Consider the following 25402-nt stretch of genomic DNA (forward strand, 5'->3'; position numbering starts at 1 on the left):
GGCACAGTGCGTTTTTTTACTAAAAAAGATTATAACCAAGTTGTAAGTTTTTTTGCTAGTGTGTTAAACATGTCTGACTCAGAGGAAGATATCTGTGTCATTTGTTCCAATGCCAAGGTGGAGCCCAATAGAAATTTATGTACTAACTGTATTGATGCTACTTTAAATAAAAGTCAATCTGTACAATGTGAACAAATTTCACCAAACAGCGAGGGGAGAGTTATGCCGACTAACTCGCCTCACGCGACAGTACCTGCATCTCCCGCCCGGGAGGTGCGTGATATTTTGGCGCCTAGTACATCTGGGCGGCCATTACAGATAACATTACAAGATATGGCTACTGTTATGACTGAAGTTTTGTCTAAATTACCAGAACTAAGAGGCAAGCGTGATCACTCTGGGGTGAGAACAGAGTGCGCTGACAATGCTAGGGCCATGTCTGATACTGCGTCACAGCTCGCAGAGCATGAGGACGGAGAGCTTCATTCTGTGGGTGACGGTTCTGATCCAAACAGATTGGACTCAGATATTTCAAATTTTAAATTTAAATTGGAGAACCTCCGTGTACTACTAGGGGAGGTCTTAGCAGCTCTCAACGATTGTAACACCGTTGCAATACCAGAGAAACTGTGTAGGTTGGATAAATACTTTGCGGGTACCGGCGAGTACTGACGTTTTTCCTATACCTAAGAGACTAACTGAAATTGTTACTAAGGAGTGGGATAGACCCGGTGTGCCGTTCTCACCCCCTCCAATATTTAGAAAGATGTTTCCAATAGACGCCACCACTCGGGACTTATGGCAAACGGTCCCCAAGGTGGAGGGAGCAGTTTCTACTTTAGCTAAGCGTACCACTATCCCGGTGGAGGATAGCTGTGCTTTCTCAGATCCAATGGATAAAAAATTAGAGGGTTACCTTAAGAAAATGTTTATTCAACAAGGTTTTATATTACAACCCCTTGCATGTATCGCGCCGATTACGGCTGCGGCAGCATTTTGGATTGAGTCGCTTGAAGAGAACCTTAGTTCCTCTACGCTAGACGACATTACGGACAGGCTTAGAGTCCTTAAACTAGCTAATTCTTTCATTTCGGAGGCCGTAGTACATTTAACCAAACTTACGGCTAAGAACTCAGGATTCGCCATACAGGCACGCAGGGCACTGTGGCTAAAATCCTGGTCAGCTGATGTTACTTCTAAGTCCAAATTACTTAATATACCTTTCAAGGGGCAGTCCTTATTCGGGCCCGGTTTGAAAGAAATTATCGCTGACATTACGGGAGGTAAGGGCCACGCCCTACCTCAAGACAAGGCCAAAGCTAAGGCTAGACAGTCTAATTTTCGTCCCTTTCGGAATTTCAAAACAGGAGCAGCATCAACCTCCACTGCACCAAAACAGGAAGGAGCTGTTGCTCGTTACAGGCAAGGCTGGAAGCCTAACCAGTCCTGGAACAAAAGCAAGCAGGCCAGGAAACCTGCTGCTGCCCCAAAGACAGCATGAACCGAGAGCCCCCGATCCGGGACCGGATCTAGTAGGGGGCAGACTCTCTCTCTTCGCCCAGGCCTGGGCAAGAGATGTTCAGGATCCCTGGGCACTAGAGATCATATCTCAGGGATACCTTCTAGACTTCAAATTATCTCCCCCAAGAGGGAGATTTCATCTGTCAAGGTTGTCAACAAACCAGATAAAGAAAGAAGCGTTTCTACGCTGCGTACAAGATCTGTTAACAATGGGAGTGATCCATCCGGTTCCGTGGTCGGAACAAGGACAAGGGTTTTACTCAAACCTGTTTGTGGTTCCCAAAAAAGAGGGAACTTTCAGGCCAATCTTAGATTTAAAGACTCTAAACAAATTCCTAAGAGTTCCATCGTTCAAAATGGAAACTATTCGGACAATCTTACCCATGATCCAAGAGGGTCAGTACATGACCACAGTGGATTTAAAGGATGCTTACCTTCACATACCGATCCACAAAGATCATCACCGGTATCTAAGGTTTGCCTTCTTAGACAGGCACTACCAGTTTGTAGCTCTTCCATTCGGATTGGCTACGGCTCCAAGAATCTTCACAAAGGTTCTGGGTGCCCTTCTAGCGGTACTAAGACCGCGAGGGATTTCGGTAGCTCCGTACCTAGACGACATTCTAATACAAGCTTCAAGCTTTCAAACTGCCAAGTCTCATACAGAGTTAGTTCTGGCATTTCTAAGGTCGCATGGATGGAAAGTGAACGAAAAGAAGAGTTCTCTCTTTCCTCTCACAAGAGTTCCATTCTTGGGGACTCTTATAGATTCTGTAGAAATGAAGATTTACCTGACAGAAGACAGGTTAACAAAACTTCAAAATGCATGCCGCGTCCTTCATTCCATTCAACACCCGTCAGTAGCTCAATGCATGGAGGTGATCGGCTTAATGGTAGCGGCAATGGACATAGTACCTTTTGCACGCCTACACCTCAGACCGCTGCAATTATGCATGCTAAGTCAGTGGAATGGGGATTACTCAGATTTGTCCCCTACTCTGAATCTGAATCAAGAGACCAGAAATTCTCTTCTATGGTGGCTTTATCGGCCACACCTGTCCAGGGGGATGCCATTCAGCAGGCCAGACTGGACAATAGTAACAACAGACGCCAGCCTACTAGGTTGGGGCGCTGTCTGGAATTCTCTGAAGGCTCAGGGACTATGGAATCAGGAAGAGAGTCTCCTTCCAATAAACATTCTGGAATTGAGAGCAGTTCTCAATGCCCTTCTGGCTTGGCCCCAGTTAATAACTCGGGGGTTCATCAGGTTTCAGTCGGACAACATCACGACTGTAGCTTACATCAACCATCAGGGAGGGACAAGAAGCTCCCTAGCAATGATGGAAGTATCAAAGATAATTCGCTGGGCAGAGTCTCACTCTTGCCACCTGTCAGCAATCCACATCCCGGGAGTGGAGAACTGGGAGGCGGATTTCTTGAGTCGCCAGACTCTTCATCCGGGGGAGTGGGAACTTCATCCGGAGGTCTTTGCCCAAATACTTCGACGTTGGGGCAAACCAGAGATAGATCTCATGGCGTCTCGCCAGAACGCCAAACTTCCTCGCTACGGGTCCAGATCCAGGGATCCGGGAGCAGTTCTGATAGATGCTTTGACAGCACCTTGGAACTTCAGGATGGCTTATGTGTTTCCACCCTTCCCGCTGCTTCCTCGATTGATTGCCAAAATCAAACAGGAGAGAGCATCAGTAATTCTAATAGCACCTGCTTGGCCACGCAGGACTTGGTATGCAGATCTAGTGGACATGTCATCCTGTCCGCCTTGGTCTCTACCTCTAAGACAGGACCTTCTGATACAGGGTCCATTCAAACATCAAAATCTAACTTCTCTGAAGCTGACTGCTTGGAAATTGAACGCTTGATTTTATCAAAACGTGGTTTTTCTGAGTCGGTTATTGATACCCTGATTCAGGCTAGGAAGCCTGTTACCAGAAGGATTTACCATAAAATATGGCGGAAATACCTATACTGGTGCGAATCCAAAGGTTACTCCTGGAGTAAGGTTAGGATCGCTAGGATATTGTCTTTTCTACAAGAAGGTTTAGAAAAGGGTTTATCAGCTAGTTCATTAAAGGGACAGATTTCAGCTCTGTCCATCTTGTTACACAGACGTCTGTCAGAAAATCCAGACGTCCAGTCCTTTTGTCAGGCTTTAGCTAGGATCAAGCCTGTGTTTAAAGCTGTTGCTCCACCATGGAGTTTAAACTTAGTTCTTAACGTTTTACAGGGTGTTCCGTTTGAACCCCTTCATTCCATTGATATAAAAATGTTATCTTGGAAAGTTCTGTTTTTAATGGCTATTTCCTCGGCTCGAAGAGTCTCTGAGTTATCAGCCTTACATTGTGATTCCCCTTATCTGATTTTTCACTCAGACAAGGTAGTTCTGCGTACTAAACCTGGGTTCTTACCTAAGGTAGTCACTAACAGGAACATCAATCAAGAGATTGTTGTCCCATCCTTGTGTCCAAATCCTTCTTCAAAGAAGGAACGTCTTTTACACAATCTGGATGTAGTTCGTGCCCTCAAGTTCTACTTGCAGGCAACTAAAGATTTTCGCCAGACTTCTTCCTTGTTTGTCGTTTACTCTGGACAGAGGAGAGGTCAAAAAGCTTCTGCTACCTCTCTCTCTTTTTGGCTTCGTAGCATAATACGTTTAGCCTATGAGACTGCTGGACAGCAGCCTCCTGAAAGAATTACAGCTCACTCCACTAGAGCTGTGGCTTCCACTTGGGCCTTTAAGAATGAGGCCTCTGTTGAACAGATTTGCAAGGCTGCAACTTGGTCTTCGCTTCATACTTTTTCCAAATTTTACAAATTTGACACTTTTGCTTCTTCGGAGGCTATTTTTGGGAGAAAGGTTCTTCAGGCAGTGGTTCCTTCTGTATAATGAGCCTGCCTATCCCTCCCGTCATCCGTGTACTTTTGCTTTGGTATTGGTATCCCAGAAGTAATGATGACCCGTGGACTGATCACACATAACAGAAGAAAACATAATTTATGCTTACCTGATAAATTCCTTTCTTCTGTTGTGTGATCAGTCCACGGCCCGCCCTGTTTTAAGGCAGGTAAATATCTTTTAAATTATACTCCAGTCACCACTTCACCCTTGGTTACTCCTTTCTCGTTGATTCTTGGTCGAATGACTGGGACTGACGTAGAGGGGAGGAGCTATATGCAGCTCTGCTGGGTGAATCCTCTTGCATTTCCTGTTGGGGAGGAGTTATATCCCAGAAGTAATGATGACCCGTGGACTGATCACACAACAGAAGAAAGGAATTTATCAGGTAAGCATAAATTATGTTATATATATATATATATATATATATATATATATATATATATATATATATATATACATACACACACACATATATATATATATATATATATATATATATATAAACATACATACACACACATATATACACATACAAACACACATACATACATACATATATATATATATATATATATATATATATATATATACACACACACATACATACTAGGGATGGGCGAATGTGCAAATTTTCGAATTTCGAATGTAGAACGAATGTTATTACCGAAATTCGAATTCTAAATTCGAATGTCGATAAGAACGAATATTCTTAAAAATTCGAAAATCGAATGTTATTTACAGTTTTCGAATGTCACTTTCGAATTTGAATGTTATTTACAGTTTTCGAATGTCATTTTCGAATTCGAATGTTTATAATTATATTGAATGTCTACATTCGAAATTCGAATTTTTCGAATTCGAATATAAATTCGAATATTTCTAATTCGAATATAAATTCGAATTTTTCGAATTCGAATATAAATTCGAATTTTTTGAATTCGAATATTGCATAATTCGAATATTACATTTAAAAGCATTAGAAATACTATTACAATCTAAATTCGAATTTTTCGAATTCGAATATTGCATAATTCGAATATTACATTTAAAGAAAAAGCATTAGAAATACTATTACAATCTAAATTTGAATTTTTCGAATTCGAATATTGCATAATTCGAATATTACATTTAAAGAAAAAGCATTAGAAATACTATTACAATCTAAATTCAAATTTTTCGAATTTGAATACACGTATTGCATAATTCGAATATTACATTAAAAGAAAAAGCATTAGAAATACTATTACAATCTAAATTCAAATTTTTCGAATTCGAATACACGTATTGCATAATTCGAATATTACATTTAAAGAAAAAGCATTAGAAATACTATTACAATCTAAATTCGAATTTTTCGAATTTGAATATTGCATAATTCGAATATTACATTTAAAGAAAAAGCATTAGAAATACTATTACAATCTAAATTCGAATTTTTCGAATTTGAATATTGCATAATTCGAATATTACATTTAAAGAAAAAGCATTAGAAATACTATTACAATCTAAATTCAAATTTTTCGAATTCGAATATTGCATAATTCGAATATTACATTTAAAGAAAAAGCATTAGAAATACTATTACAATCTAAATTCGAATTTCTCGAATTCGAATATTTTCGAATGTAATCGTAAAATTCGAAACCGAACATTCGAAAATCGAATGTTAGAATGTTATGTAAACATTCGAAATTCGATTCGAACGAACGAATGTGTTAAAATTTGTGCCGTTTTTCTAATGTTGTGAAACATTCGCCCATCCCTAATACATACATATACATATATATATATATATATATATATACATACATATACATATATATATATATATATATATATATATATATATATATATATATACATACACACATACATACATACACACATACATACATACATACACACACATATATACAAAACACGGAAGGGGGCCTGGGCTGAGCATGTTGCAGGGTCAAGGGATGTGTACCTGGTCCGGTATGAGAGTGAAGTCCCCTTCCGTGTTTTGTATATGTCTGGGGTGATTACATAAGCCTGTGCACACTTCACTTGTTCCCAGTTTGTTGGATTGAGAGCTTGCATTGTGTGGCTGTTTTAGAGTCCCAGGTTTTTGGAAGGGACCTTGTCGTGCTACCTGGGCTTTTTTTTTTGCTTTTAATCTTAGCTGAGAGCTTGTAAGTGAGTGCTGGACTTCCTCTGTGTGTTGTACATATATATATATATATATATATATATGTATATATACACACACACACAGTATATATATATATATATATATATATATATATATATATATATATACACACGCACATATATATGTTAATTTAAAATATATAGCTATAGGAATAGATAGGAATATATATTTACAATAAAAATAACTTTGTCCTGTATGTAAAGAAATGACATGTGAAATATGTACAGTAAATATACAATAAAACACAAATGTATTACACACACACACACACATATATATATATATATATATATATATATATATATATATTATTTTTTTTTATTTATTTAGACATGTATATGTTTGTATATATAAAATATAGCCCTTTGTAGTCAAACAGCTATATCTTGGCACCCTTATAACTTATTTAAATATTTATAAGAATAATTTTTATTAGATATTGTTTATATGAATGTAACTGTAATTTTCAATGTCATTATATTGTGTTTAGTGGAACATTTTTTTTTATTTATTTTTTTAACGCACTACCCATAATACAGGTTTTCAGTCACACTTACCTGACGAGTGTAAAATGCAATTGTGCTCTTGCGTACGGGTTTACTTTCAAATTGTAATACGAACGCTATTTCCAGCGCACGCAAAAAGCTGTATGTTTGCGCGCAAGTTAGTGTGCCACTAGTAATCTAGCTTTAAAGGGACAGTAAACCTAAAAAATAATGTTATATAATTCTGCACTATGTGCAGAATTATATAACATTATTTAGGTGCTATAGCCATAAAACCCTTTTTTCACTTTTAATATTTAAAAAACATACCGCTTTTAAAGACCCGCTCTCTGCTGAGCGGGTCTGTTTTTTTTAGTCAGCGCATCGGGCCAGCTGTATAGTCACAGCCCGGCCCGACCGCGCCATAAGACTAAGTGCAGCTCGCTCCTGCTCTGTCTGACAGCAGGAGCAAGCTTCACTTAATGCTATGGTGCGGTCGGGCCGGGCTGTGACTATACAGCTGGCCCGATGCGCTGACTAAAAAAAAACAGACCCGCTCAGCAGAGAGCAGAGAGCGGGTCTGTAAAAGCGGTACGTTTTTTAAATATTAAAAGTGAAAAAAGGGTTTTATGGCTATAGCACCTAAATAATGTTATATAATTCTGCACATAGTGCAGAATTATATAACATTATTTTTTAGGTTTACTGTCCCTTTAAGTAGTCTAATACTAAAGTTGAGAAATAATAGACCATTCTCAGTAAACCATCCAGAGGCTATGCTAAGAAGCTATTCAGCAAATTAGATGGTGACTGGGTGCAAAGTCTGCCAGATCCTTAGGGTCTAGGTTTGTGTCATGATCCTCAGATATTCAAATGAAGTACTCTACTGCAGCACACAATATATGAGAAAGCCCATACCTTAATATTAGGATGCACACGGAGCAGTGTCCTCTTGCTGTACTCACTGTTGATCCCCAGAGCCAGTTCTACTTCCTTGTACAGCATGACAAATATTTTCACACCTTGTTGCTGTTGGTAAATAACACAGGAATCAGATGTTTGATATTGGTAAGTTAAGCAGTTGTCTCATGTGTATTCAATAGGAGAAGTAGAAATGCGCACTAGTTATCTCAGTGAAATGCATATTTCAAGTGAGTGTTAGCTAAAGATTAGGGGGAGGCTGTGGCAAAATGTAAAAGGGATATGAAAAACAAACTTTTTTTTTTTATTCAACTTACAAAAAATAAATAAAAAAAATATTCCGATTTACTTCTATTATCAAATGTGCTTTGTTCTCATGGTATTCTTTGTTGAAGAGATACCTAGGTAGGCATCTGGTGAACTACATGGTTGGAAATAGTGCTGCCATCTAGTGCTCTTGCAAATGGATAACATTCTTGCAAAACTGCTGCCATATAATGTTCCAGACACGAGCATGCTCCTGAGCTTTTGTCCCTGCTTTTCAACAAAAGATACCAAGAGAACTAATACATTTTTCTAATAGAAGTAAATTAGAAATTTGTTTAAAATGTCATGCTCTATCTGAATCATGAAAGAAAAGAAATTGTGGGTTTCATATCCCTTTAATCCGGACTAACCTGTGAGAACATTTTTGTGTACTACACTGTTTGTTCTGTTTTTAATATAGGATAATGTGGGATCCTGGGCTTTTAATTGCTCCCACTTCCTCTCACTACTCAGTTTAAAGCCGAGCAGAGAAAAAAGGAAACAGATAGGTAGGAAAGACAAAGCAGGCCCTATAGAGGTACAAATAAAAATCTGCCGCCAAGCACTAAAGAGATATGGCGGAGGGTTGTGGACTCTCATAATCCTGAAAGAAAATAATATCATTTAACCCCTTAAGGACCAACGTCCTACAAAAAAATGTCCTTAACGACCAAGGACGTACCCTGTACGTCGTTGGTTCCTTCAAGCGGTGGAAGCGATCCTGATCCTAGAAATCACAAAAAAGGAAAAGCTATTCCTTTGCCTAGCTCTAGTGGACACAGAGGGCGCCCTTGCTTTCGATTAACAAGTGCACCCTCCGCCCTCTCTCTTTGGTGGGGGGGGGGGGAGTAAATAACTATTTAGAAGGAAAAGCAACAGAACATGTTAATAGTAAATATACTGCTTATTTCAGTTGAATTAACAGCACAGTTTTAAAAAGCAGCGTTTTAATCTTTTGATTTGAACATTTTGTCCTTTTAATGTATTTTTTTATATATAGTTGTAAACAAAAAAGTCCCAAACAAAAAATAAATAAATAAAAACATGTTATACTCTGCCACTTAGTTTAAAATGTTCTTATTAAATAAACTTACCGCTTTTCTTTTTAGGATGCAGTCCAATCTCCATCGGTTGCCTTCTACAACTGGACGCTTGAGAAAGATTTCAGGGCTTAACCTAGAATTATTAAAAAACATCTTTAGCTTCACATGCAAGTAATAGTTAAATATACATAAATTTTAAACTAAAATGAAACCCAATTTTTTTTTTCATGATTCAGATAGAGCATGCAATTTTAAGCAACTTTCTAATGTATTCCTATTATCAATGTAGCCACCAATCAGCAAGCGCTACCCATGGTGCTGAACAAAAAAATGGGCTGCCTCCTAAGCTTGCTTTTTAAAATAAAGATACCAAGAGAACAAAAAAAAATGAGAATAGGAGTAAATTAGAAAGGTGCTTAAAATTGCATGCTCTATCTGAATCATGAATGTAAAAATTTGGGTTTAATATCCCTTTAATTATTCCTAGGAAACAAAGTAAATTCCAGAGATTAATAAAAATATCAGTAATAAAATGTTATAATAAGAAAGCCATCTAACTCATGTTATATAACAAAGTAGCTTATGACAATTTGGGTGGGAGTTTTGTCAGATATGCTTACATTTTGCAGCTATATACGCTACTCAGGGTGCCCCTTATTTTTGAGAATGTATATAGACTAGATAGTTTTTATTATGGGGACGAGCATATCCCTAAACACAAGTGACCAATTTTAGTCCTAGCAGGGACAGATAACTGTTTAAGTAAGAACAAACTCAGCTTTGTATACTCGGCACCAAAGCGTTTTCATCACTAGCCTCCCTTAGGAGTGATATTGAGAACAGCAAAAGGTGCACTGCTTTTACGTCATATGTGTTTTTATGAAACTAAAAACTTACCTTGTGTCTGTTTAAACTATATCCAAAAAGAGTATATTTATGGTGCCCTTTGGTTATAAGAGATTATAGCTATAGTCAAACAATTCCTATGATAAGCGATATCGACACCGGCTTAACCATATTTTGAGCATACTAGTCATCTCCCTTATTATATTGAAAATACTCCCTAGGTTAGTCACTTCTTGGATTGAACTCTGGGAATTATCTCGAAATACTACTGACTTTCTCTCCTCTAAGCATAGGTAAAGAACACACCCACTAGTTCATCTATGCCTCATATAATGTATGTTGCAACCTAATCATTTATATCTTCCTATTTTATGCATTGTATCCTAAGTTATTATATTTATAGTCATATGAACTCTTATAGTACATATTCGCTAATTCCCCCCCCATACCTCGCTTATTTGTTAAGCACAGGAAACTGCACCCTTGGAAACCCTATTTTATTTGTTTCCCTATCCCCCCTAACAGTCCCCTCAGCCAAACTAATAGTCAGGGGTCCATGAGAGACCCTAGATTACTAATTGGGGATTACACTTTATTAGCTGCCTAACTATAATAAAAGGGATATGTGACCATATCTATAAGTAAAAAATGTAAAAAATGAGGTGCCACATATCTGGTTTATCTTTCCATATGAACCGATACAGTTTGAGATACTCCTTCTCCCTGGTATTTTATATTACCCTATGGTAGTATTTATAAGATGTCCTATTTTACAATATTTATGTTACTTTGTAATATTATGCATTTAGATATATGATTAGCTTGAGATAGGTCATATATTGATTGTATGTTTCACCTCAATAAAAATTATTTAAAAAAAACAACTAAGGATGCTTATGAATGCACATCGAAAAGGACATATATTTTGCAGGTGTTATACACATGGGGGCCATGTAGCGTATCATGTTCACTGACCATTGACAGCATTTATCATTGCACCAGCAGTTCTTGTGAACTCCTGGTGCAATGCTGCCCCCTGCAGATTTGCAGCCAATCGGCCGCTAGCAGGGGGTGTCAATCAACCCGATCGTATTTGATTGAGTTGATTTCTGTCCGCCGCCTCAGAGCAGGCAGACAGGTTATGGCGCATCGGTCTTTAGACTGCTGCTTCATAACGTCTGTTTCCGGCGAGCCTGAAGGCTCATCAGAGACACGGGGCATTAAGCTCCATACGGAACTTGATAAATTGACCCCATGGGGTCCATTTCAATCCATTAGAAAACATGGTTATCGTGAGGCTTTCCCAGCCCTTTGCACATTGTAAATTCCATGAATACTTTGCATTGAGAACATTTGACAGCAGTTCTCCTTTTTATCAAATAAATGACAAAATATATGCTTACACAATACTTTAATTTATTTCATTATGACGAGGATCCACAATCCTTAAAGGGATACTAAACCCAATTTTTTTCTTTTATGATTCAGATAGAGCATGCAATTTTAAGTAACTTTCTAATTTACTCCTATTATCAATGTTCTTTGTTCTCTTGCTATCTTCATTTAAAAAGCAGGAATGTAAAGCTTAAAAGTTGGCCCATTTTAGATTCAGCACCATGGGTAGCACTTGCTTATTGGTGACTACATTCAGCCAATCAATACGCAAGCGTAACTCGGGTTCTGAACCAAAAATGGGACGGCTCCTAAAATTTACATTTCTGCTTTTTAAATAAAGATAGCAAAAGAAGAGAATGAAACAAAATTGATAATAGGAGTAAATTAGAAAGTTGCTTAAAATTGCATGCTCTATCAGCACCCTGGATAGCACTTGCTTATTGGTGACTACATTCATCCAACCAATAAGCAAGCCTAAAAAATATTTGTATTTAGTATGCATTTAACTTGTGGAGTATTAGGTCCTGCCCAGCAGGAGGAGGCAACACACCCCTAACATTCCAGAGCTTTGCTTCCCCAACACAGCATTTCTTTCTACTAGCCTCAGTTAAATATAGCAAAACAGAAAGTGAAATAAAAAGGCAAAAATATAGAACAAAGTGGGGCAGTTAAAGTGAAACTATCACCACAAAAACAAAATGGGCAGTCTCATGGACTCTCACCATCATGAATTAATTTTTCAGGTAAGTATAAATATGTTTTCTTTCCTAAGGTGGTGAAAATCTACGATCCATAACTTCTGGAATCTAATACCAAAACAGTGAAGTCCACATGACCACCAGAATTGGAGGGACTAAGAGAAGGCAGATGAATAGTTAATCACAATGGCCTGCAAAACAATCCAGAAACAAGGAGTCTAATCTGGGGAAAAACATAAAATGGATACAACTTACTAAAAGATATGATTAGACAACCAAGTAGCCACTCCATTTATTATTATTATTAATATGTAATATGCTAAGGGGGTGATTTATCAGCCACCCTAATTTAGGTCTTGTGCCAAGCTGCAACAAGACTCTTAGGATGACTCAAAAACTGCTAAAAAAAAAAAAAGGACAGAGGTTAGACAAAAGATTGTCATCTCCACTTCAAGCCAACTTCAGCCTTCTAACCACATCCAGATTGTCTCTCCTCTTAGGAGCTGGACAAAGTGAAGGCACCACAAATTTCTGGTTCATTGTATCCATATAATCTACCTTGGGGGAAAAATTAATTATTAATTCTCAAAACTGCCTGGTTTAAATAAAAAATAATTAAAGGGAGCTTATATGATATAGCCAAAAAATTGGAAATTCACAAGCCGAGGGTAAACAAAAAAAGCACCTTCCAAGACAGCATCTTTAAGGCCAAGCAATGCATAGGCTCAAAGTAGGCACAGGAAGATAATTTATACCAAATTAAGATTTCAGATTCTGATCAGAGACTGCATAAAAACATAATTTATGTAAGCACTTACCTGATAAATTCATTTATTTCATATTGGCAAGAGTCCATGAGCTAGTGACGTATGGGATATATATTCCAACCAGGAGGGGGCAAAGTTTCCCAAACCTCAAAATACCTATAAATACACCTCCCACCACACCCACAATTCAGTTTAACGAATAGCCAAGTAGTGAGGTGATAACAAAAAGGAGAGGAACTGGAAATATAATTGTGCTTTTATACAAAAAAAATATAACCACCATAAAAAGGGTGGGCCCCATGGACTCTTGCCAATATGAAAGAAATTAATCAGGTAAGTTCTTACATAAATTATATTTTCTTTCAAGTAATTGTCAAGAGTCCATGAGCTAGTGACGTATGGGATAGAAATACCCAAGATGTGGAAGTCCACAGAAGAGTCACTAGAGGGAGGGATAAAATAACAACAGCTATTTCCACTGAGAAATTAAATCCACAAAATAATTAAGTTTTTCTTAAAAAAACTTAAATCAAAAGCAGTAGAATCAAACTGAGACAGCTGCCTGAAGAACTTTTCTACCAAAGACTGCTTCAGAAGAAGCAAATACATAAAAATGGTAAAAACAAGAATGTATGCAATGAAGACCAAATTACTGCTTTGCAAATTTGATCATCTGAAGCTTCATTCTGGAAAAAGCCCAAGAAATGGCAACTGGACTTAGTAGAATGAGCTGTAAATCTCTGGGGCAGAGCCTGCCCTGCTTCCAAATAAGCCTTGAGAAACAAAAACTTTAACCAGGATGTCAAAGAAATGGCAGAGGTGATATCCAAAGAATGTAAAGAACTCTCAAAGAATTCTTTAAGATTAGGACGCAAAAAAAGGAACAACAATTTCTCTACTAATGTTGTTCAAATTCACAACCTTAGGGTAAAAAAGAAGACCACAAAACAACTTATCTAGCTGAAAAAAGTCAGATAAGGAGACACACAGGAGAAAGCTGATAAATCAGACACTCTTCTAGCAGAAGACATAGCTAAAAGAGAATACTTTCCAAGAAAAAAAGATAATCTTCAAAGAAAATATAGGCTAAAAAAGAAAGAGCCTGGAAATCCTTAAACCAAATATAGAGGCTATTTATTAAAGGTCTGTCGGACCTGATCCTCGATCGGGTTAAATTGCGGCAATCTTTGTCCACCTGCTCAGAGCAGGCGGACAGGGTTGTGGAGCAGCGGTCTTTAGACCATTCGGAGCTTGATAAATGGGCATCTAAGACTCCAAAAAAGGAGAAATGAATAAATAAACAGGCTTGATAAAATCCAAAGCCTGAACAAAACTGTGAATATCAAGAAGTTTAAACAATCTTTCTAGGAAATAAAACAGAAACAGACATTTGTCCCTTCAAAAAAGTTTCAGACAAACTTATCCAAACTATCCTGAAGAAACTGTAAAATCCTAGGAATTCTAAAAGAATGCCAAGAGAATTTATGAAAAGAACACCATAAAATATAGGTTTTCCAAACCTGATAATACATGTTCCTTGAAACAGACTTATAAGCCCGCAACCTAGTGATAAAAACTGAGATAGAGAAACCTCTATGACTAAACACTAATCAATTTCCATACCTTCAAATTAGTAATTTGAGATCCCGATGGAAAAATGGCCCCTGAAACAAGAGGGCTGGCCAAAGAGAAAGCGGCCAAGGATAGCAACTGGATATCCGAACAAGATTCACATACCAAACCTGTGAGGCCATGCTGATGCTATCAGAAACACATTGAACTGTTCCAATATGATCTTGAAGATCACCCTTGGAAGAAAAAATCAGAGGCAGAAAGATATAGCCAGGTTGCAAAACCAAGACACTGCTAATGTATCCACCATTTCCGCCTGAGGATCCCTAGACCTGAAAAGCTACCTGGGAAATGGAGAAAACACATCTGTATAGAGATACCACTCTCCCGGATGTAAAGACTGATGGCTGAGATAATCTACTTCCCAAATGTCTAAATCTGAGATAAAAATTGTAGAAATTAGACAGAAGATGAATTCCACCTAAGAACGTATTCAAGATACTTCTTAATTGCTAAGGAACTGTGAGTCCCTATTTGATGACTGACATATGCCACAGTTGTGATATTGTCTGTCTGAAAGCAAAATGAAAAGTTCTGTCCTAAAAGAGACCAAGCCTGAAAGAGCTCTGAAAAAAGCACGGAATTCGATTGGAAACCTCACCTCTTGAAGTTTTCAAACCACTTGTGCTGTCAGAGACCCTCAGACAGCTCCCCAACCTGTAAGACTTGGATGCTGAAGTTATGAGACCTAAAACTTCTATGCACATAGCCACTGAAAGGAATGTTCTAGACTGTAAGTTAGACAGGCTAACACCAATTACAATTGAATTTTGTCCGATAAAGACAAAGTCATGAACACAGAATCCATCTAGAAACCCAAAAAGAGGTGACCCTTGTCTGAGGAATCATGAAACTCTTAGTTAAATTAAATCCTCTAACCATGTCTTGAAGAAACAAAACTAGTTGATTCATGAGAGATTCTAATAAAAGAAAAGATTAAGCTAATACCAAGATACCATATAATAACCTACTGTCTTATTACAGAAAGAAGGGCACCCAGAACCTTTGAAAAGATTCATAAAGCTATCACTAGACCAAATGGAAAAGCGATAAATTGGTAAAGCTTATCTAAAAAAAGAGACTCTCAGAAACCAAAAGTGGTCTGGATGAAATAAAATATGAGGATAAACATCCTGTAAAATTGAGTAGACATGAAATGACCTTGCTGAACAAAAGGCATAATAGTCCTTATAGTCGCCAACTTGAAAGGTCTCATTCTAAAAATATATTCAAACCCTAAGAATAATATAGATTTTGGACTGAATTAAACCAAAAACAATTTAATCTGCCCCCCACCAGGACTGGTTGAGAACCGCACCTTCATGCAGGCTAATAACTAGTAATTATATAGTGTTTTTTTCTCCCAGAAGGATACAAAAAAACGTTTTCAGTGCTTACACTCGGAGTTAACCAAATTAGCCGCTGATAAAAACAGTTATTACCCAAATAAACTGACCTCAAAAAGGCTGAAGGGCTGTATTAACCCTGCCGGGATATGAATCTATGACCCTTGGATCTAGAACAAGCGTTTGTAGTCAGGACATTCACCAACTGATCTACATCACCGGACTAAAAGTAGGGCAGAAAAAACTCCAAACCTCCAGAAATAGTGGAGATAATAGATATCAAACAAATTATTATCCTCACAAGCTAGAGAAAATAAAATATATTTGAAATAGTAATAATATATATAGTAAACATAATAAAATGAATACTTAAAAAGTAAATAAAGAGTTATACACTTGAGAATTTGAAACTGCTTATGCTAACTGTTCAACAAAAAAAAGGTTGAAAAAAAACAGTAATGTCAGTTACAGATAAAGCTGAGCTAAAAATATAAACAGTACGTGAATATGCTCTACTAAGGTTATATTCAAACTCTAAAGAATCCTAAAAATAAATACCAATTTCCATAGAAATAGTAGTACAGTCCCAAAAGGGAATCAGGATACACCATTCTTTAGAACATAATACAGATAATATCTTGAATAGGAAAAAACCTCCGGAGCAAATTAAAATCTTAAATCCAGATTTTAAAATAACATAGTTAATAGGAGGACCAGGCTCCTAAAAGCTAAAAATAACAAATTGTCCTTAACAAAGAATGTTCAAATGAAAAATAAGGACAAAAATGTAAACGTATATAGGGAGCGCCCTTGGTAAATCAAATATAAATATGTGTACTAAATGACTATTAGTCAAAGGTGTCAAAATAAGATCCAATGAAAATCTTTGCCTAGGATCTATTATAGGGCTAAGTATCATATCTCACAATGTATCTCACACTATAAACAAGTTCCAGTGAACAAATTATACAGATGCAATTATATAACTTAATACATTGAATACTGTAAAAATATGGAAATATCTCAATATAAATGGCAGTAAAAATAAAGTCCCATGTGTAATAAGGTATCACCAATAGATGGTAGTTAGTTCAGGTCAAGGTAGCTGTCTGTATAGGGATCTAGGCCACGATCCAGGGTCATTGATCTGTAGACAACATAAAAAGACAGCGCCACATGGCCCAATATTGTTTGATACAATAGTGAATTTAGTGTCTAATGGTTACACTCACATTAGGAGTAGCACCCCTAATGGTGCAGATGGAGCGGGCTGGGATCTAATGCAGGGGAAAAAAATATTTTTTTGGCGCAAAACCAACACCAGGAATTGACAACTCGCGTCATAACAAATGTGATTTTGCGCCAAGAATGACACAATAAAAAAACAGCATTTTGCGTCCTTGCGATCCTAGATTTGCCCGCAAAAAAATTGAAAAACAAGTCAAATTAGAAAAAGACTAAACCCCAGGTAAGAAAATAAAGTTTAAATAAACTTCCCAAAGTTTTAAGTAAAATACATATATTTAAAACTTTATATTAATACATAAAGCGCCAAACCATAGCTGAGTGTCTTAAATAATGATACATACTTACCGAAAGACACCCATCCACATATAGCAGATAGCCAAACCAGTACTGAAAACTATCAGCAGAGGTAATGGTATATAAAAGTATATCGCCGATCTGAAAAGGGAGGTAGGAGATGAATCCCTAAGACCGATAACAGAGAACCCTTGAAAAGATTTCCCGTGAGAGAAACCATAAAATCAATAGGCGATGCTATTTTCACATACCTCTGACAAACACTGTACTCTGAGAGGAATTGGGCTTCAATATGCAGAGAAGCACTTATCATAGAAGAAAAATAAAGCACAAACTTACTTCACCACCTCCATAGGAGGCAAAGTTTGTAAAACTGAATTGTGGGTGTGGTGGGAGGTGTAGTTATAGGCATTTGAGGTTTGGGAAACTTTGCCCCCTCCTGGTAGGAATGTATATCCCATACGTCACTAGCTTATGAACTTTTGCCAATTACATGAAGAAACTCTAATTATGTGGAAGCATAGCAATATTTCTATATATCAGGGCAGAAAGGACTACAATTTGACCTTTCAAGGAACTGGCTTATAAGACCTTGTCCAAACTATCCTGGATGAACTCCAGGACTCTGTGGTACATACGTCTAGCGATTGGCTTTCTAGGCTGAATCAAAATATGAAAAACATTGCCAGACAGACCCTTGTCTACCAAAATCTTAAACAACAGGCTGTCAGCACTTGCAGAACTGAATGAAAAAATGGACACTGAGACAATAGGTTCTGTCTAAGAGGAAGATGCCAGTGACAGCACTATGACATTTCTTACAATTCTCATAACAAGTACACTGTGCACATACTGGTGCAATGATAATTACCAATGCCCTCTCCTATCAGACTCTGAGCAGACTCACAGGGGATGGATCATCTCACCAGCAACATCACAAAGAAAGATGTTCACAATATTAATAAGCTTAACACAGTTGAGTCCCTTCTCTGTATGGCCACATGATGCAAAAACATTTCTTAATACTTTCTGAGAAGGCTGCAGCCACGCAGGCCACACCTCAAACTTAGAAGCAACAAAAAATATGCAAAATGTGTGTCTGTAAAAGACATCCAGCTTCCTGTCCAAAGGATCTTTAAATAACGTACTATCAGCTAATGGAATAGTACTACTCTGTTTGGAGTTTTGGGAAACTAGCCCTAAGGTGGATGGTGCTCTTTCTACATTTGCCAAAGGGCAAATGGCTTTCAACTTAGCTGAGGGAACAAAGGATGCAACTGTTTTTTTCTTTCTTAAAACACCATTTCAAAAATGTATTAAAAAACTTTCTGAATAAAGCCTGCATATGTGCTATCCTGAAATTAAAGGACACATTCTCCCCTGGAGCAACAGCAGTGGTAGTCTAAGATTCATGCACTGTTACCCCTCTAACCTAACAGGTGCCTCTGAGGGGTTTAATGGGTCTCAGATTTGTTAGTGAACCACCATGAAAAATTCTTATAATGCTTCAGCATTTCAAGACTTGAATTCATCAGCACCTGAAGATATGTGTGTGTCTCTCTATATGTGATTGTGTCTCATGTAAAGAAACTGATAATTTGCTATTTGATTGTCTTTCAAAATTTTCTGCAGGTGGGAAAGCTTTCAAACATACACTATCCAATGTGTGTAAACTTTTGCTCTTGACAATCCTGATCCCATTAAACAAGTAAAGCTGCTGGTTTGAAGCACTAGTTATTAGATATTAAGTTTTAGCTGTTGTCCAGCTGCTCTTCTGCTGCAGTGCCCCCCTCAACATAATGGCTAGCCCCCATATGCTCCCCCCACTGTGATCAACCCTCATTTGCCCACCACCACTTTGTCTAGGTTCCCCACAGCTCCACCCAGTCTTGCCCATGGAATGCCCTGACCACAGACCACAAGATCCCACCTCTGTCATGGCCTTGCCCAGAAAAAACATGAACCTGCCCTCCATAAGTAAATCCTGGAGACGCTACTGCTCTGTTGTCCTGAAGATGTTCTACATAGGATGTAGAACAACAAATTGATTTTCATAACTAAATTCAGAACTTCCCCGTGAATGAATATCGTACAAAAGAAATTTTAGTTTTTGTGACAAATGATTTGGCAGGAAAAATGTTCTATGTGCATATATCTAATATACATATAGACTAATAAATATGTTATCTACGTATATAAACAAACACCATAACAACATTATAAAACCCCTTTAAAGAACATTTTATTTATCTGTACTGTGAAATATAAAAATGCAGCTTTGCAAACAACCAAAACAATTCTGTATATTTATGCAGTGTCATCTATATTGTGTACGATATAAGTATGATAATGGTAAGCATAAGGAACGTTTTTATTTATTTGTGACTTCCCTATTTCCATAGTTGTCGCACACAGCTAGAGGACAAGTTCACTTTAGGTCATTTTTTTTTTAAAGCCTGGTGGATAGGAGCCCTTACATACAATATCAAAGTTTGAAAACTGGCCAAAGTTAGCTTCTAAAAGAAGTGAATGCCCACAGACTGCTCTGGGAAAGGTCATGAGGCCTCAACAAAACAGTGCTGTGAAAATCTGTGACTTTTCTGTCCGTTATGCGACTGCTTTATTTCTCAGCCTTAATGTTTCAGGATGTGGTAAATTTAGTATATTCTTTATACAAACCTCAAATCTTAAAGCTATCACATGGTATGTGATAAAAAGGTTGAAAATCATGTTTTGCAAATATTTTAATTTGACTTTTAGGGGTAAATTTATCATGGTGCGGACAGACATGTTCACCGCACATCGATAAATGCCGACAGCATACGCTGGTGCAATACCGCCCCCTGCAGATTCGCGGCCAATTGGCTGCTAGCAGGGCGTGTCAATCAACCCGATCATATTCGATCGGGCTGATTGCTCTCCGCCACCTCAGAGGTGGCGGACGAGTTAAGGAGCAGCGGTCTTAGGTCCACTGCTTCTTAACTTCCGCCTTAGGCGGAACTGAAGCAGAGTGGGTCGGAAGCAGTATCTGCTGCTTCATAAATCAACCCCTCATTGTGTACTTTGTTGTGAATATTTATTTTTTCCTTCACCCCTCCCCCTCAAAAAACCTCTGTATAAATGGTTATAAAAGAACTGTTATATGGCCATTTTTCTCTAAAAATAAACTTTAAAAATAAAAAAATAAATAAAATTTGGGACATCTCTTACAGGGAAAAACTGTTATTGTTACTCTGTATGACCATAAAGATCTACATAGGGCTCGATTTATCAAGCTACGGTGGACAGGGGCGTACATTTGCCCCCCTGTCCGCCGTAGCTCGCCTCTGGCGGACAGAATTCTGCTAGCGGAATTTAACATTGCACGCAATCGCTATTTTGCTCTCATGTGCAATGACACCCCCTGCCCGTGCACAGCCAATGGCGCACAGGCAGGAGCTGTCAATCTCCCCGGACAGACGAGACCCGGGAGATTGAAATTATCCACCTAAAAGGTGGAGAAGAGGGTAGGAAGCCACAGTCTGATGACTGATGCTTCATAAATACGGACTGCAGGTTCTCTTGAGAGAACCTGCAGTGGAAGAGCAGAAGGCTTGATAAATCGAGCCCATAGAGTAACTTGCAACAGTAAAATTAAAAACAAAAAGGTTATTACAATCTATAATTAGTTGGAAATCACCCCAATTTGTTTTACAACAGCATCATCTTTTCTCCAGTTATGGCCTAGATTACAAATGGAGCTCTATCTATATTGGGACCCTGCCCTACGAACAGCGCTAAAATCTGGTAATACAAGTATAAAAGATTTACCAGTAATTTTAACACAAACAACATTTTTGTAATGCTCCCTATACTTTAAATGGATAGCACAGCATGCTCCATCATCACTCATATTATAAGTTGTGAGTTATCTGTTGCGCTTGATGGCTCATAATGGCGCTGAAAAATGTAGTGTGTGCCTGGAGACCTGATATGTTAAGTGTTAAGGCTAGAATGTATGCATAATAAAACATATGCTATAACAACATGAAGTATATCACACACATATATATACATTTAAAATGTAAACAAGTTTTTTTTAATTAAAATTAATGTTTTAATAGTGATTTAAAGTGATATGGTATATGGCAAGGTGTATTTGTATGTGTGTAGATAAATATGAGTATATGTATAAATATATAAAGCATAGTTTAAATCTTTGTGACGATCTCCACTATTTCATAGAAATATATTATGTGTGGAATTTAGAGCACCTGTGCTATCTGACATTTAGATGTTCGCGTACCCTAGGCTTTCGCTCATTCAATAACATTTTATTCTCAAGTTGGAAGTGCTGTGGATTGCTGTCTAGTGATGTTAGCGCACCATACCACTACCATTTTTACACTCCACGTGTAATCTAGGCCAATGTGTTTGAAAGTTACATGTTTCCATACCGATAGTTTACTTCAGGTATGCCCAAAAGTTAGATGTTGACCAGTAGAGACTTGTGTGATTTCCCATTTCACACTCTTATACAGTCGGCTCAGCTTTAAAGAAACTAAAAATGTGTTTTGCACAAGTATATTCTGCACCATCACAGTGTCACCAATTATTATATTAGTCCCTTTGTTAATTAATTATTATATTAGTCCCTTTGTTAATTAAAGACCAATGTTGTATGCAAGATCATGAGTTTCTTATGCTTAGCAGATGCTCAATCAAAACACACTGACAAACTTCATAAAAATATAGACCCAATCTCACTAAAGGATGGGCACACTGGTCTACTTGTTTACTGGTTGCACATTATTAGACAACTGGCTGGAAATAAACATTGCTCATTAACAAGTAGAAAATGCCTGCCCATGCTCAGTTTAGAGTAGAATTAACTGGTTAACATATATCATGAAATAGAACATACAATACTTACAATAGAACCAACATAAAATGGTGAGAAATACAGAGAAAAGCAGGATAGATATTACTTAAAGGGACAGCATACACCAATTTTCATATAACTGCATGAAAAAGACACTAATATAAAGAGTAATATGCACAGATACCGATATAAAAATCCAGTATAAAATCGTTTAAAAACTTACTTAAAATATTCCAGTTTAGCTCTGTTTAAAAGGTTACTAGAACACCTACTTTAAGTGGGAAATAACAGACACTTCCCCAACCCTTCCTCTGCATAGGAAAATACTCTTTAAACAAACAGAAGCAAGCTGGAGGATGTATACCTCAGTATTCTCCTAAAACTTTGGGGCTTGGTTAGGAGTCTGAAAATCAGAGCAATGTTGTTTAAAAATAAGCAAAAGTATACTTTTTAAAAAAACAAACAAACCTGTATAGGCTATATAAATGGATCATCTACAAAACATTTATGCAAAGAAAAATTGAGTGTATAATGTCCCTTTAAAACAAATGTGTAGTGGGGGCATGTCTAGGCAGCGACTGGCATGGCCGCAAAAATTGAAGTTCTATGAGAAAGACATACAGAGACAATAGAGCCATATAGATCTGGAACCCATGACTCTTGCAGCGTCCGCTAATAATTACTGCTTCTATGACTTACATGTTTTGTTTTGGACTGTTGAAAGCGAAGATGGCGGCCTAACCTGCAGATCTTGGGACCCCTCCCCCAGTAAACCAGGTCAAGCAGCCATACATCATCGGCTAGAACTTTTACAACACTTGCTTCCCATTATAATAGACCAGCACCACGAGGTATGTGTAGACATACTGAAAAACATAATTTATGTAAGAACTTACCTGATAAATTCATTTCTTTCATATTGGCAAGAGTCCATGAGCTAGTGACGTATGGGATATACAATCCTACCAGGAGGGCCAAAGTTTCCCAAACCTCAAAATGCCTATAAATACACCCCTTACCACACCCACAATTCAGTTTAACGAATAGCCAAGTAGTGGGGTGATGGAAAAAGGAGTAAAAAGCATCAACAAAAGGAACTGGAAATATAATTGTGCTTTATACAAAAAAACAGAAACACCATAAAAAGGGTGGGTCTCATGGACTCTTGCCAATATGAAAGAAATGAATTTATCAGGTAAGTTCTTACATAAATTAGGTTTTCTTTCATGTAATTGGCAAGAGTTACTAGAGAGGGAGGGTTAAAAATAAAAACAGCCATTTTCCACTGAAAAAATTAAATCCACATCCAAAAAAATAAGTTTTTCTCATAATTGAAAAGAAAAAACTTAAAACATAAGCAGAGGAATCAAACTGAAACAGCTGCCTCAAGAACTTTTCTACCAAAAACTGCTTCCGAAGAGGCAAATACATCAAAACGGTAGAATTTAGTAAATGTATGCAAAGAAGACCAAGTTGCTGCTTTGTTAATCTGATCAACTGAAGCTTCATTCTTGAAAGCCCACGAAGTGGAAACTGATCTAGTAGAATCAGCTGTAATTCTCTGAGGCAGGGCCTGACCCGACTCCACATAAGCCTGATGAATCAAAAGCTTTAACCAGGATGCCAAAGAAATGGCAGAAGCTTTGTGACCTTTTCTAGGACCAGAAAAGACAACAAATAGACTAGAAGTCTTCCTGAAATCTTTAGTAGCTTCAACATAATATTTCAAAGCTCTTACAACATCCAGAGAATGTAAGGACCTCTCCAAAGAATTCTTAGGATTAGAACACAAAGAAGGAACAACAATTTCCCTATTAATGTTGTTAGAATTCACAACTTTAGGTAAAAACTTAAATGAAGTTCGCAAAACTGCCTTATCCTGATGGAAAATCAGAAAAGGAGACACAAGAAAGAGCAGATAACTTGGAAACTCTTCTAGCAGAAGAGATAGCCAAAAGGAACAACACTTTCCAAGAAAGTAGTTTAATATAATGCATAGGCTCAAAAGGAGGAGCCTGTAAAGCCTTCAAAACCAAATTAAGACTACAAGGAGGAGAGATTGATTTAATGACAGGCTTGATACGGACCAAAGCCTGCACAAAACAGTGAATATCAGGAAGCTTAACAATCTTTCTATGACATAAAAAAGAAAGAGCAGAGATTTGTCCCTTCAAGGAACTTGCAGACAAACCTTTATCCAAACCATCCTGAAGAAACTGTAACACCAGAGAAGAACACCATGAAATATGTCTTCCAAACTCGATAATAAATCTTCCTAGAAACAGATTTACGAGCCTGTAACATAGTATCAATCACTGAGTCAGAGAACCCTGACTAAGCACTAAGCGTTCAATTGCCATACCTTCAAATTTAACGATTTGAGATCCTGATGGAAAAACGGTCCTTGCGACAGAAGGTCTGGTCTTAAAGGAAGTGGCCAAGGTTGGCAACTGGACATCCAGACAAGATTCACATACCAAAACCTGTGAAGCCATGCTGGTGCTACCAGAAACACAAACGATTGTTCCATGATGATCTTGGAGAACACTCTTGGAAGAAGAACTAGAGGCGGGAAGATATAAGCAGGTTGGTAAAACCAAGTAACTGCTAACGCATCCAACGACTCCGCCTGAGGATCCCTGGACATGGATAAGTACCTGGGAAGTTTCTTGCTTAGATAGGAGGCCATCAGATCTATTTCTGGAAGACCCCACATCTGAACAATCTGAAAAAACATCTGGATGGAGAGACCACTCCCCCGGATGTAGAGTCTGGCGGCTAAGATAATCCGCTTCCCAATTGTCTACACCTCGGATATGTACCTCAGAAATTAGACAAGAGCTGGATTCCGCCCAAAAAAGTATTCAAGATACTTCTTTCATAGCTATGGGACTGTGAGTCCCACCCTGATGATTGACATATGCCACA

At 37.7% G+C, this 25402-nt stretch overlaps 1 protein-coding gene across 2 annotated transcripts in view; it reads right to left on the minus strand.

The window, feature by feature from the left end:
• The window catches only part of PLD1 (phospholipase D1), a 505989-nt gene that overhangs the window by 169297 nt on the left and 311290 nt on the right, over nt 1–25402 (minus strand). For both annotated transcript variants that reach the window (XM_053710137.1, XM_053710138.1), the window contains exons 12-13: nt 9439–9520; nt 8036–8146 (exon numbers count right to left, since the gene is read on the minus strand). In XM_053710137.1, coding sequence (XP_053566112.1) covers nt 8036–8146; nt 9439–9520 — 193 coding nt within the window. The remainder of the gene's footprint in view (nt 1–8035; nt 8147–9438; nt 9521–25402) is intronic.

Source organism: Bombina bombina, chromosome 4 (assembly GCF_027579735.1).
Source record: "Bombina bombina isolate aBomBom1 chromosome 4, aBomBom1.pri, whole genome shotgun sequence".
Lineage (NCBI taxonomy): Eukaryota > Metazoa > Chordata > Amphibia > Anura > Bombinatoridae > Bombina > Bombina bombina.